Here is a 13960-nt window from a genome sequence, read left to right as displayed (position 1 = left end):
CTATGTTTAAAATTTTAAAGAAAGGAGTCCATGCAATGTAAAAGCAATACTATTGAAGAACACAGCTTGTTTTTGGTATAAATACATGTATGTAATATTCTTTTAAGTCTAAGAATACATTTACAAAGGGTATTTAAGTTACTATTAATTTTGTTATGAAATTTTGGTTTCTAATAACAAATTGATCAGCCTCTGTCCACTATTGTTTATTGGAAAATCCAGACAGAATGTAAGAACCCCTAGAATGAAACTCAAAGCATGTAATCAACATTTAACCTGAATAGACTACATTAGTATTGTTAAACTAGGTTGTGAGAGTATTACATAAAAAATAATAATAATAAATAAACCAATAAATATTTTTTTTAAACAACAACAACTACATATACACATAGCCATTAATTTCTTAGTTCTTTACAAAATTAATATCACTCTCAGTCTTTCAATCTAGGTAAGTGACCCGGTAACACTATCATGTTTGACAGTTATTATTTACTTTAGTAAATACACACTTTTTTTCTTTAAATCTATAATTACTTTGGTTGGTAAAGCAGATGCTTGATTTTCCAGCACTGAGCAGGATTTCTTAATATAGGTCTCACAAGACTAGTACAAAAACAAAAAGAAAAGAACAAAAGATACATGTAATATGTTTATTACTTTAAATAACAATAATAAAAAATAAATGCTCCATAGAAAAATTCATATATTAAACTAAAATTTAAAATTTAACAAACATAATTTATTTGAATTATAATGCTATTCAAGCCTTACAACACTGTGTATGTACATTTATGGACAATGTAGCCATTTCTCATGTACATTTATGGACAATGTAGCCATTTCTCATGTACATTTATGGACAATGTAGCCATTTCTCATGTACATTTATGGACAATGTAGCCATTTCTCATGTACATTTATGGACAATGTAGCCATTTCTCATGTACATTTATGGACAATGTAGCCATTTCTCATGTACATTTATGGACAATGTAGCCATTTCTCATGTACATTTATGAACAATGTAGCCATTTCTCATGTACATTTATGGACAATGTAGCCATTTCTCATTTGAGTAAACAAACATCCTATGTAAAATTAAATGCAAGAGAAAAGTATTTATGAAATTCATTATTGTATTTACATGTATACAGTACAATAAGCTGTTGTTATGTGGAAAACCATATTCAACATTGTATTGTTATAAAGTAAATAAAGTATGTATGGGGATCTTTAATGAATAGATTAAGTGTTTTCATGTGGTTTAACATTTCTATAATTTTTGGTGTAAGTATATTTTATTGACAAGACTACAGCAAATTGAATTGCTCAAAACACCAGATTTGGGCCTAGATCAAAGAACAAAATAAGTTGTAATTGTCAATAAAGGGTTATAGATTCTAAACTATTTCCATGCTATAATTACTATTATTGTTATTAAGTTTATTGTTCTTTTTAATAATTATAATATTCAAGCAAATAGATGTACGTGTAATCTAACTATAGGTATTATAATTATTATTTAAAGACTGTTATTAACCATTTCAAAGACTGATATCATTTATTTATATATTACTATCATATCTAAGTATAATAAAAATAACAAGAAATGGCGCGGCAGTGGCCAAGGCGTATCCCCTCGCGGCATGTTTGACACAGGGGCGCCCCAGGGTTGGTAATGGGGCCATGCATAGTTGAGATAACCGTATTTTCATAAGAGATGTTCAGTATCAATTAGAAGTAAATTGGTGTAGAAATGAAGAAGTTTATGTAAAATAACATAAAACAAGAGAGGTGTTTGTCAGAAACACAATGCCGCCTACTGCGCCGCTTTAATTTATAAAAAAAATAAATATCATTTGGCAGGTTCGTGAATTGCCTTCATTTAAAGCTTATTACTTTCCCTGGATTTGTGTTTTTTTACCTTTGACCTTGAAGGATGACCTTGACCTTTCACCACTCAAAATGTGCAGCTCCATGAGATACAGATGCATTCCAGATATCAAGTTGCAATCTTTAATATTGCAAAAGTTATGGCCAAGGTTTAAGTACATACAATAAAAAATGAGTGAAAATTTCTGACCTGGCCCCACCCCAACCCCTTTACTTTTGACCCAGGGTCAGATCGAAATTCCAAATATGCTCATAGCTACCATGTGTGTAAGTTTCAAGGTTCTAGTGCTTATTCAGTAGTGTAGGACGGTGGAGAAACCACAATATCCAGACGCTTTTCAAAAAGCGTGGGAATAAAAGTAATCATTGAATCGATGTTCTTTCGGAAATATTACAGCACTCAACATAAAACCGAGTTTCACTTTCAGTTTCGCCTATTTGTAAACACAGCATAGTAATTTTGCATTTATAAGAATAATTCTAAAATTTGTTGCTTTCAAGCACAGTGATGTTCTATGATAGTTCAATATATTCATTCCAATACAATTTATTACCCTAGTTTTACAATTATTTCGGATAAAGCTACTTCAGTCCGCTTCGTGAATAGCCTTTTAACGCAGGCGGATCACGCGTTGGGTGTATCAAAGCCAAGATGGTGGGCATTAGGTATGAGTCCACTTTTTACGGAGACTCCGGAGATGGACGAAGTGTTAAGGTTGGACCATGCATGTCAACTAACAAACCTATGGGTCCTGCGATTTCAGAGATGATTTTTAAAGTTTTCAATATACACATATTATATTAAGACTCTAGAGGCATAATTTCAACAAACTTGGTCAAGAACCCCCATAGTATGATATCATGCTAAACACCAAATATCAAACACCTGACCCAAATGTTTTGGTAGATTTTAAGTTATTTTCTACCTGGTAAATGAATGTATATATGGTAGAAACAAAAAAAAAGAACGCTATAACAACATCCAAAAAATTCAATTTTGGTAACCTCAACGTAAAAGACACCATTTACTTTGTGCCCTATAGAGAAATAAGGAAAATACTATGATAAAATTAATTTCCAATGAAAAACCTTAAATAAAGCAAACTTTAAACAAAGCAAATATATTTAAAACTCCAATTAAAAAGGGAACCTGATAGACTATCAATAATATATTCAATTTACTGATTTAATATGTATTTATTCATGTTTTGTTAACTTCCATCATTACAATTATATGTCTTTACACATTATGTATTTACTTAATGTGGCGAAAAGCATTGTATCTTTCTGTTATGATCACAAATGTTGTAGTTGTTGACTTCTTACATTTTGATATGGTAACTCACTAGTGGAAATTTTATCTTCAATTTAGCTAATTTTTGCAGATTTGATGATTCAGTTCTGAACATAAATGTGAGTTGGTAAAAATGCAAATATTTTAAACATAGACTAATCAATAAAGGTACAAAAGACTAATTGTGAAATACCACATTTTGTAACAACCAATGACAGAATCATAATTGTATAAGAGAAGTGTTCATAGTTTAGCAAAATGACTTCTTTACCCGAAATTGTCATTGGTTAAAATAATAATGGATTAATTTTATTCACACAAGCAAAATAACAACCATGCCTTACAAAAATGGATCATTTATGGATAATTATCAAGTGATTCAGTAACATTAAAGGGTTTTTAACACCTTTATTGAATGTGTGGAAAATGTGTATATAACTAACCCACTGTTTGAATTTTGGAGTAAAGTATTAAAGGCTTAGTGGTGTTGTTGAAGCATGTGAGATTTTGCTTCCTTAATCCTTGACCACTTAAATAAGTATTTTTACGCATTTGTAGTCCATCAGAAAGTTATATTTAATTAAAAAACCTTTCTAACTAGATTAAACTTTTAAAGACTTCATTTCCAATGCTTAGATACTGATGAGCAGCAAACAGCATAAAACCCGAACATGCTGCGAGTTACTCGCAGGCTGATCTGGTTTTATGCTGTTTGCACATAGCCATTTTCATTTTGCTTCTGAGTGGGTAGGGGTTAAACTTGGGCAAGGCAATATTTTGTATTCACCTTTTCTTCTTGCATTTATAATAAGTTAAAGCTATTCCTGACATTGTATTCTTAATATTAGACAATTGTTAAAATTTTCATTAAACAACTTTTTTTCAATATAAAAATCTGCAAACAAGTCCCTTTAACTGAATACATGTAGCAAGTTTAAACCATTTTCAGAAAATGATTTATACCACTGTTATCTGCAAAATGTTGAATGTTATCTGTGAACAAGATCGTTTTGTAACTTGACTATTCAATGTGCTCAAGTGTGTATATAAAGTGGGTTGTTAGCTTTAACAGCCAATATTAGGCAGCCTTTACAAGCTTAAGTTTCAGTACATTGTGTATAATACTGAAAACTGTGCCTGTCGATTTGCAAAACATTCTGGATTTGATATCACAAATTGTATTTCATAAAAGTAGTCAAAATTATAGCAAAAACACTACTATTTAATAGAAGACAGTTCTCAACGCCTTTTGAACATGGCAACTTTTGTAGATTCAGTTCATAAAACTTCAGATTCAGTGAAGGACTATTTGTGTGGTTCTTGCGAAAGTAAAAATTTAGAAGCAAGTGCTGCAATTTTTTGTGAAACATGTTTGAAGTGTTTTTGTGAAGAATGCCTTCATTATCATGATCATATATTTGTAAACCATTTGAAATATGGAAGAGGAGAAACAAACAAATGGCCTTTAACAAAAACAATGGAGGATTTGCTGATGAAATGTTACAATCACAACAACAAGAAACTGAAAATGTTCTGCCAGGACCACAGTCAGCTGTGCTGCTCTGATTGTGTTTTACAGAATCACAGGTAAGTGATACTCGGAACTATAGTTATCGTAATTACTCTAAGAGTTTGGACACTCTAAATTTTCAGACAACCCCTTTTATAGCAAAACTAATAATTTTTCCTGATTCTAAATTTGTGGACATTTGGGTTTTCCTCCATAATTAATGAATTTAAATTTTAGGGCATTCAGCGCTATTTTACCAGATTTGTGCCCTTTTTTTCTTATATCTGGTGACCCTTCCTTCATGAATTCTTACAGCCAGATTAAGGTGATAAAACCTGGCATATGAATGCCTTAGCGCAATGGACAATTATATTTGTGTTTTTGGGTAAATTACCATGTACACCTGAGTAATAAACAATTGTTTCACCCAAACAGCATTTAAAATGATATCATATTTAGGAAGCAGTCAGTTTTAACTTTTGTAATACCATTTAAGGTAAGAGATTGCAAATATTTTAACTTTATTCTTTTATTTCAAAGCAGAGAAAGAGGTGCACAACACAATACAATTATTATTGCACATTCATTTATTCCTTTTATTTCAATATAATTATTGACAAACAAACATAACAGACCCGTCTCAAAATTTTTGGACACCTGTAATTTTTATAAATATTTTGTGTATCTGAATTTTTAGGCACGAAGAAAACTAATTGCTTTTAAGAGTCCGAAAACTAAGAGTAAATATGGTAAATGTATTTGAAAGAGAACTCATTTATATAAGGTAGGCTTTTATAACTTACATCAATCAAATATCTTAATTAGATAACAGTTTTAAAGCTCACTTGTTGAAAGAATTTCAAGAGTTGTTCTAAAAATTATGAAAGTATGTTGCAAGTATAATATTTGTGGACATTTTTTCTATACATCTATATTAAAAAATGGGTCATTCATTGTTTATAATTCACATTCTGTAATTGATAAGGGTTTTCACTAATAAGGGACTTACTAGACTAAATTAGATTTAAAATGTTTGTAAATATGAACACACCTTCCTTCCAAGGATTGTCAATTTTTGACCATTATTATTAATATGATCTATTTCACCAAGATTGTGTCAACTTGATACTTGATAACTAACATTCATGTTGCTATTTCAGACAGTGTACCAATTTGGCTCCAATTTCTGAATCAGTAAAAATGATGTCAGTGGATATGAAGCAGTTGTCAAACAAAATTCAAACAATTCTTGATGAAATAAATAAATTAAAGAGAACACAAGAGGACAGCATACAGTCCGTGGAGGGATCATACCGTGAAAAACTGCAAGAAATCAGAGACCTGCGGAAGACATTAAATGCTGCTTTGGATGAACTAGAAAAAACTACTTTGACAGAATTGGGTGAAATTAGGACAACATTGCAAATCTCTCTTAAGAAAGATGTTGACAACTGCAGCAGACTGAAGGATGAACTCCAACAACTCAGTGAAGCTGTACAGGACCTTTGTGATAAGAGCAAGAAAGAAATGGATTTCATTGCCAGCAGGAAATGTCTGGACAAAATACATGAGTCTGAGACATATCTAAGAAAAAACCCTGTAAAGGTTAAGAGTTCACTGATATTCCAGGCAAACACTGACATTGGGCTGTACCTGTCTAAACAGTCTAGTCTAGGGAGGATTTTAGACAGTATGCAGTCTCTCACAGTCAAGATGAGTCCAGATCAGGTGATGACTGTGAAGAGGAAGATCAAGTATAATGTGAAAATATCATGTGATAAACATCAGACTTGCTCTATAATGGGCATTTGCAGCCTTCCTAGTGGTCATGTCATTGTTACAGATTACAAAAATATGAAGGTGAAACTGTTGGACAAAAGTTACACTGTGTCCAGTCACTGTGATGTGTCTGGTTATCCATGTGGCATTTACCCAATCACATCCAGTGAGGTGGCTGTGGCTCTTTTTTATGGAGGTGTGCAGTTTATCTCTGTGAGCAATGGACAGCTGGTGAATGGAAGGAAATTACAGTTTCCACATGAAGCTCATGGCATATCCCATCATCAGGGAGCATTGTATATCACCTCTGGCACTGCTCTCTATCACTATGCACTTACTGGGACTCTTGTGAAAAAGATTTATGAGCATACAGGAGTTGCAAATACAGGTAAATGTATTGTAAATATATTTGAATAGGTATTGAAGAAATTGAACATTTTATACACATTTACATATCATTATTTTAACACAAAATGTTATTGCTGCTGAACTGTGGATAATGCAAACACTAATTAACTTTCATGAGGTTATATTTAGATTTTTTTTAAAGTGCTTGTCATTATTTCTTACCTGTTATTATCAAACATGTTTTATGTATTGTAGTGTTCAAATGTGCACCGAGTCCTGATGGTGAACGGATCTTTGTCACTAACTGCACAAACAACAAGCTCCTCACACTGGCCAAAGATGGAACCATATTGTCGGCCTTTACTGACTCTGATCTACAGCAGCCACATGGTCTACATGTAACACCTGCAGGACAGGTCCTTATCTGTGCTAACGGCTCCAATACTGTGATACAGGTGGATCATGAGGGAAGAAAGAAGCTGGCGACTCTTGCTTCATATAAAGATGGAGTGAGAGGACCAAGGTCCGTCTGCTACAATACCAACACGCACCAGATCATTGTGGGAGAAGAGGATAACAATCAAATAAGTGTTATGGAATTGCAATAGCTCTTCAAGTGGAAAAGAAAACATTGATTTAAACACTGTTAAAAAGTAATATTTCCATTTTTTGGTGAACTGTTCATTAAGTCATGTCAGTTTAAATCAAGGTTAGAAGAATAGCATATTCATAGGGTTTGTCTTCGATAATTAACAATTTAATTAACTGTTTTTGAAAATAAGATATTTTAATGTAGCTACATGTATGGTTATAAGCACGATTTAATAAACAAGCACGTATGACATCTATCTCATTAATGCTGATCAGTAATTTTGTCTGGCTTCATTTTAGGTGTTGTTTGTCACAAAACAATTGCTATAATTACTGTAACATATTACCTGTTTCATGATCATTAATAATTGAGAATCAGATGTATTAATATTTGAGTATTTGTGCCATTTTCCTATGTGCGTCAATCATAGTCTATAAAAGTCATTATACTACAAGGCTAATGTTTTAGAGATAGCCTATTGAAGTCATTATACTACAAGACTAATGTTTTAGAACAATACTCTGGTATTCAAATGTTACAATTAGTTGGACACATTTCTTGACAATTAAAAAACTTCAGGTTTACATTTTTTATGTACTAGTGAATCAAAGTATTGGGGTTTATATTATGCCTTTACTTGGGTTTAACAACAAAATAAAGAAGCAACATTAACAGAAAACAATTGTACATAACTAAGTATTACTAAAGGCCCTTTTTCTGTTAATGTTGCTTCTTTATTTTGTTGTTAAACCCAAGACAAGCTTAATATTAATTGTGGCGTTAAAGTTGTGCTCATTGTTTTGTAAAAGATATATTAATGGCTGATATAATTATTAAATTGATCACAATGAGTACAAAAATATACATTGAAAACTAGAAATATCGCATATAACTAAAAAAGCAATGGTAAATGGTTGTTGGGGTACTGAATTAAAAAAATGGTTGTAGCAAAAAAAATTGGTTGATCATTTACTTTCGCTACCTATATATAAGCAGATATGGTCTTTATTGTTGTAATAAAATTCCAAGCACTTTTGTTTAGAACAAACAGAATCACAAAAATACCTTTATTGGATGGTTTAAGAAGAGGAAAGAACCCTTAATATCTATTCTGTGTGTTTATTTTTGCCGTTAGGTTTGTTCAATATAAAAAAAGTATTTGCTTGTTTATTCTTTTAAATATTAGGTGCATTGAAATTTTTTCAAATTTATATAGTTAACATTTTTTTTTTACCACAACCCAGTATCAGGCATTTCCAAAATGGTGTTTTGTAAAAATAAGTATGGTAACAATAAAACTGGTTATCTTAAAATAAATCACCACGACTTTTGTTTTTTCCCCCCCCATTTTAAACAGATATATAGACATGTCAATAAGCATTCAGCAACAATCAAATCTGGATATTTTGAAAATAATGTCTAAAACAATCATACATTCATAAATGATATTAACCATCTTGTTCATCAATCTTTTTGCAGAAATATACACTTATTGCAGCAATTTGCTGTAAAAATCATTCTGAAACATATATAAAGATAATGAAGATGGAAATATTTGAATAAAAGTGCCATATGGAATGTGAAAAGCAATCCTTTTAATCACTGGTCACACAATGGTATAGCCATTTCTATTTCTTACAAGCTTATTATCTCACTTTTAAACATATAAGCTTATGTCTCAGTCACTGTCATGTGTTCTAACTAACAATGTACTCCATGGATTTTAATAACACTTTGCAGGGAGGTCACTTCAATTGTCATTTTATACATTGATTTAAATCATCAAAGTATGTGGTCAATTTTGATTGAAAGGTGTTCACCCAAGGATCATTCCTTTGAAGTTTCATTAATATCTGCCCAGTGGTTCAAGAGGAGAAGTTCTTAGAAGACAAAAGTTAAAGAACGGACCAACGTACTGTCGGATGACAGCCAACACAATATCCTCTAATATCCTCTATGCTTCCCATGAACACTATATATAATATATATGGGCCTTGCTCTGTGAAAAGGTTTAATGCATGTGTGTAGAGCATCATCCCAGATAAGCCTGTGCAGTGTGCACAGGCTTATCACAGGCTAATCAGATACAACACTTTCTGCATTTATGATATTTTTCGTTTAAAGAAAGTCTCTTCTTTATAGCAAAAATTAAGTTGAGGCGGAAAGTCTCGTATCTGACTCTTTAGGTCACCTGAGCACAATGTTCCTATAGTTAGCTTTTATGATCTCTTTTTGTCCATCCTCTGTCGTGCAACGTTAACATTTGCCTGGTTAGCACTAGAGAACACATTTATTGTCCAAGACCACATTTATTGTCTAATCTTCATGAAACTTGGTCGGTTTGAAAACATGGCTGCGGGGGGGGGGGGGGGGGGGGGGGGGGGGGGGCATTTTTCCTTATGTGGTTTAGTAAAACCTTGTTCACACTCTCACACTCTAGAGGTCACACTTATTGTCCAATCTTCATAAAACTTGGTCAGAACATTTGTTCTAATGATAGCTAAGTTGAGTTTAAAAATGGTTCCAGTCTGTTGAAAAACATGGTCGCCATGTGGCAGGGCATTTTTTCTTATATGGCCATAGTAAAACCTTTTTAACACTCTAAAAGTCACATGCTTGGTCCAATCTTCATGAAACTTGGTCAGAACATTTGTTTAAATGATGTCTTGAATGAGGTAAAAAATGGGTCCAGTCTGTTGAAAAATATGGCTGCCAGATGGCGGGGCAGTTTTCCTAATATGGCTATAGCAAATCCTTGTTAACTATCTAGAAGTCCCATTGATGGTCCAATTTTTATGAAACTTGGTCAGAACATCCGCTAAGTTCAAAAATGGTTCCCGTCGGTTAAAACTATGGCTGAAATTGGCAGGTCATTTTTGCTTATATCCTTATAAGGCTACAGTAAAAGCTTGTTAACTCTCTAGAAGTCACATTTATGGTTCGATGTTTATGAAATTTGGAAAGGACATTTTAAATTTTGTTCTCATGATAGCTCGCCTGAGTTAGAAAATGGTTATGGTTCGTCGAAAAATATGTGCGCCAGGTGATGGGGCTTTTTTCATTGTATGGCTATAGTAATACCTTGTTAACAACCCAAAACAGGCTGTCAAGAGGTCATACTTTTTCCTACTTTTTCATCAGGATCCTACTTTTTTCTTCTTTTTTACCAAATCTTCCTACTATTCCTACTTTTTCATTTTCAATGAAGAAACAAATATTTCGTTTAAGAGTTTATTTAGTAAACTTGCAGGATGAATGAATCTATGGCATGACTGTATCCCTGTTACGGTGCATTCATTTGGATGAGACCTGACAACCCATGCTGACTGTCTGCTAGCACCTCTTCAGGTAAGCATAGATATTTATTTCTTATGTAACTTTTGAAATTATTGACAAAAGTTATTTTTTAAGTAACAATAGTGCCTTGTACTTCCTTAGCATTTGTACACCGCAGACTTCACTACCTTACACAGTTCCCAGTGATGCAAGAGCTGGGGGAACCAATTGTTTATTCCAGTTTTATTTTGTTTCCATTGACAACAATTTGACCAAACCTTATGCATGTTTACATGATATTGCTATTTGGAATGTAGAGATATAGAGATACAGTTATTGTATTGAGTGGTTATGTAATATGGAATTTATTACACAAGTTATTTGAAAAAGATAAAACTGATGCTTTGTCGCTTTTTTTATCATTTACAAATAATGAATGTAATAAATTCCGTATTACATGACAACGGATATGATGTTCTTTTGATATCATAGGAACATCATGTCGAGAAATTAAAGATAAATGCACAGAGCCTAAATGCCCCGATACATTTTCTGATGATGCCATAGCTAGTGAGGTGACTTCAAGGTGTTACAGCATAGTATTAAAAATATTAAACGGCATTATTACACTCCCGCGACGTCATCAATGATGTAAAAACCATTATTTGAAACTGGAATAAACAATGTAGTGCAACTGTTTCATTGACCAATCAATGATGTAATAAAAGATGTTAGGTGATAAGGTCCTATCTCCAGTTGCATAATCTGCTCTGCGATGACCAGTCATTTTGAATGTATAACTTAAGTCATTATAACTGCACCCTATTGTCAATTTAAAGGTTTCAAAATGTAGCTGTAGCAGAGCATTGACACTGCTTTATATACTAGTATTAATCTTGTATAACAAGTTGGTGTATCACTAAATAAATTTGGTCTTCTGCTTAAGGATATAACATGCACAATATATTACCATTTTTATATCCATACATAGAAGACCTCTAACCACTTATTTGATGATACACCAAAATGAGTCAGCAGTGTTCAAAAGCATGGCAACTTTATATCCTTTATCTACTTTTGGAGAATTGTGATTTTCTGTTGGAACCTCAATCTTGTCATGATTGTTTTTTAACTTGAGTAAATTGTCATAATATAATACTAAATTTTGTTTGTATCTGTGTCTTTAATCAATAAAAAAAACATTTTAGGTTGCCAGTGACAGTTAGATATGGGTGTTGGGCCTCAACCAGATGCAGTACACGATGTCATGTACAGTGAGTACAGAAATACTGTGTTATCATGACTCTGGTAAGACTTATGTATTCCTACTTTTGAGGGAAAAGTTCCTACTTTTTCCTACTTTTTACTACTTTTTTTGCAAAAGTGGTTCCTATTTTTCATACTTTTTGAAAAAAGGTCACTTGACAGCCTGCAAAAATCACATGTTTAGTCAAATCTTCATGAAACTTGGTCAGAAAATTTATTCTAATGATATCCAGGCTGAGTTAGAAAATGATTCCCGTCCATTGAAAAACATTGCATACAGTGGGCTGAGCATTCATCCTTATATGGCTATAGTAAAACCTTGTTAACTCTCTAGTTGATATTTTTTAGTCTCCTACCGGGAACTATATGGTTTGTGCTCTTTGCGTCAGTCTGTCACACTTTTCTGAATCCTGCAATAACTTTAAAAGTTCTTCATATTTTTTCATGAAACTTTAAACATGGACAGATGGCAATATGGAGATTATGCACGTCATTTAATTTTGTTCCTATGCCAAGAATTCTGGTTGCTATGGCAACAAATAGACTATAAATATTGCTGAAAATGGTGGATCCTGTGATAACTTTAAAAGTTCTTCATACTTTTTTCATGAAACTTGAAACATGGGCAGATGGCAATATGGAGAGGTAGGGGACTTATTGCTTGGCAATAGTCTTGTTGAAAATGGTTTCAAAAATATCTTAAAAGTTACTGAAAGCAGTTCATTTCCCTGAAGTCTCTGGTGAGCGACTGTGGGTCTCTGGCCATGTTTTGAGTTAAAAAGGGTCATTTAACATCACAAATGCAGAACTTCATGTAATATAAAAAATACCCGCAAGTTTGAACAATTAATGTTGAAAAGTGTAAAAGAACTTCATCTGACAGACCAACGAACGGATAGACGTACATGATGAATCCGATTATCCACCCCTTTTCTTTATAGTTGGGGGTATAATGACTTGTACAATGGAAACATTACCTGAAGATAGAACTGTTCATTGTATATTAATTATTTGTATGCCCCTGGTAAGAGTGGCATATAGCAATCGCACTGTCCGTCAGTCTGTCAGATTTTTGGTATGTGAGTCTACCTACATGACCAAAAGATGAAATGTGAAATAAGTTCCAGTCGATTGATTTTTGGCAAAGTTATGGGCCATAGACTTCTCTTAAATAGCTGTTGTGTGGCTTCAAAGAGCAGTAGGAGGGCATTTGTGTTTCACAAATGCAGGTCTTGTTATAATTTTTTCTAAGGTAAAGCAATTTTTCGGGGATTAGAGGGGGAGGGCAGAGTACCCAGAGGAAGCCTAATTGTTGACACAATGGAGGTTGAAGGAGTTTAATATTGACTGAAATCTTAAATTGTCATCTTAGTGTTTTAATTATGTCCTTGAGTTAAAAATTCTCAGGTCTGGATGTTGTTTAGCATACATCTAGTGGTAGCTTTGTTGTATTTTCAGATTTTGTTGACCACTTCAATGGTAAATATTACGTTGGTGTCAGTGCCTTTGTGAAAGTAGTCTTAAAGGTATGTGATAATTTAATACTGAAATAAGAAAGACAAAAGAAAAAAAACAGCAAACATTGAACATGCATGTTATAATACAATATGTGGATTATGCTGATCCTAATTTGTTTCTTCCTTTCATAGAATAAAATGACATCTAATAAACCAACATTGTATAACTGTTTAAATTTCTTTTTGTTAAAATTCATGCACATCAATTTTTCGAAGCTTCTTTCTAAATAATTATGTCCCCCTTTGAAAAAGGAGAAGGAATTACTGCTTTTTGCATGTTGGTCGATCATATGATGTTTACTTCGTACAAACAAATAGTTGCCTTTTGATTTTAGGTCAAAGGTCAAACTCACAGTAACGTGTACCAGTAACATGAAATTCAATTTTGCGAAATATTTAGAGAAAACTTTGACCTACAATCATCTGAATTGCTAATTACTGGTAACCGTGGGTGTCCATTTTTTACTTCCACATGTTGAAGG

General features: G+C 32.8%; 1 protein-coding gene across 5 annotated transcripts in view; it reads left to right on the top strand.

Moving 5' to 3' along the window:
- Positions 1–13960, top strand: part of LOC127853272 (uncharacterized) — a 37991-nt gene that overhangs the window by 13369 nt on the left and 10662 nt on the right. For 3 of the 5 annotated variants that reach the window (XM_052387637.1, XM_052387636.1, XM_052387635.1), the window contains exon 4: positions 13420–13487. In XM_052387637.1, coding sequence (XP_052243597.1) covers positions 13420–13487 — 68 coding nt within the window. Of the gene's footprint in view, positions 1–4218; positions 4778–5860; positions 6868–7082; positions 7481–9859; positions 10768–11903; positions 11970–13419; positions 13488–13960 lie in introns of those variants that run through there. The other 2 variants (XR_008036547.1, XM_052387638.1) reach the window with 2 other exon arrangements.

The sequence above is a fragment of the Dreissena polymorpha genome, chromosome 12 (genome assembly GCF_020536995.1).
Source record: "Dreissena polymorpha isolate Duluth1 chromosome 12, UMN_Dpol_1.0, whole genome shotgun sequence".
Classification (NCBI taxonomy): Eukaryota; Metazoa; Mollusca; class Bivalvia; order Myida; family Dreissenidae; genus Dreissena; species Dreissena polymorpha.
Note: the sequence above shows the minus strand (reverse complement) of the source record. Positions and strands in the feature narration are given on the sequence as shown.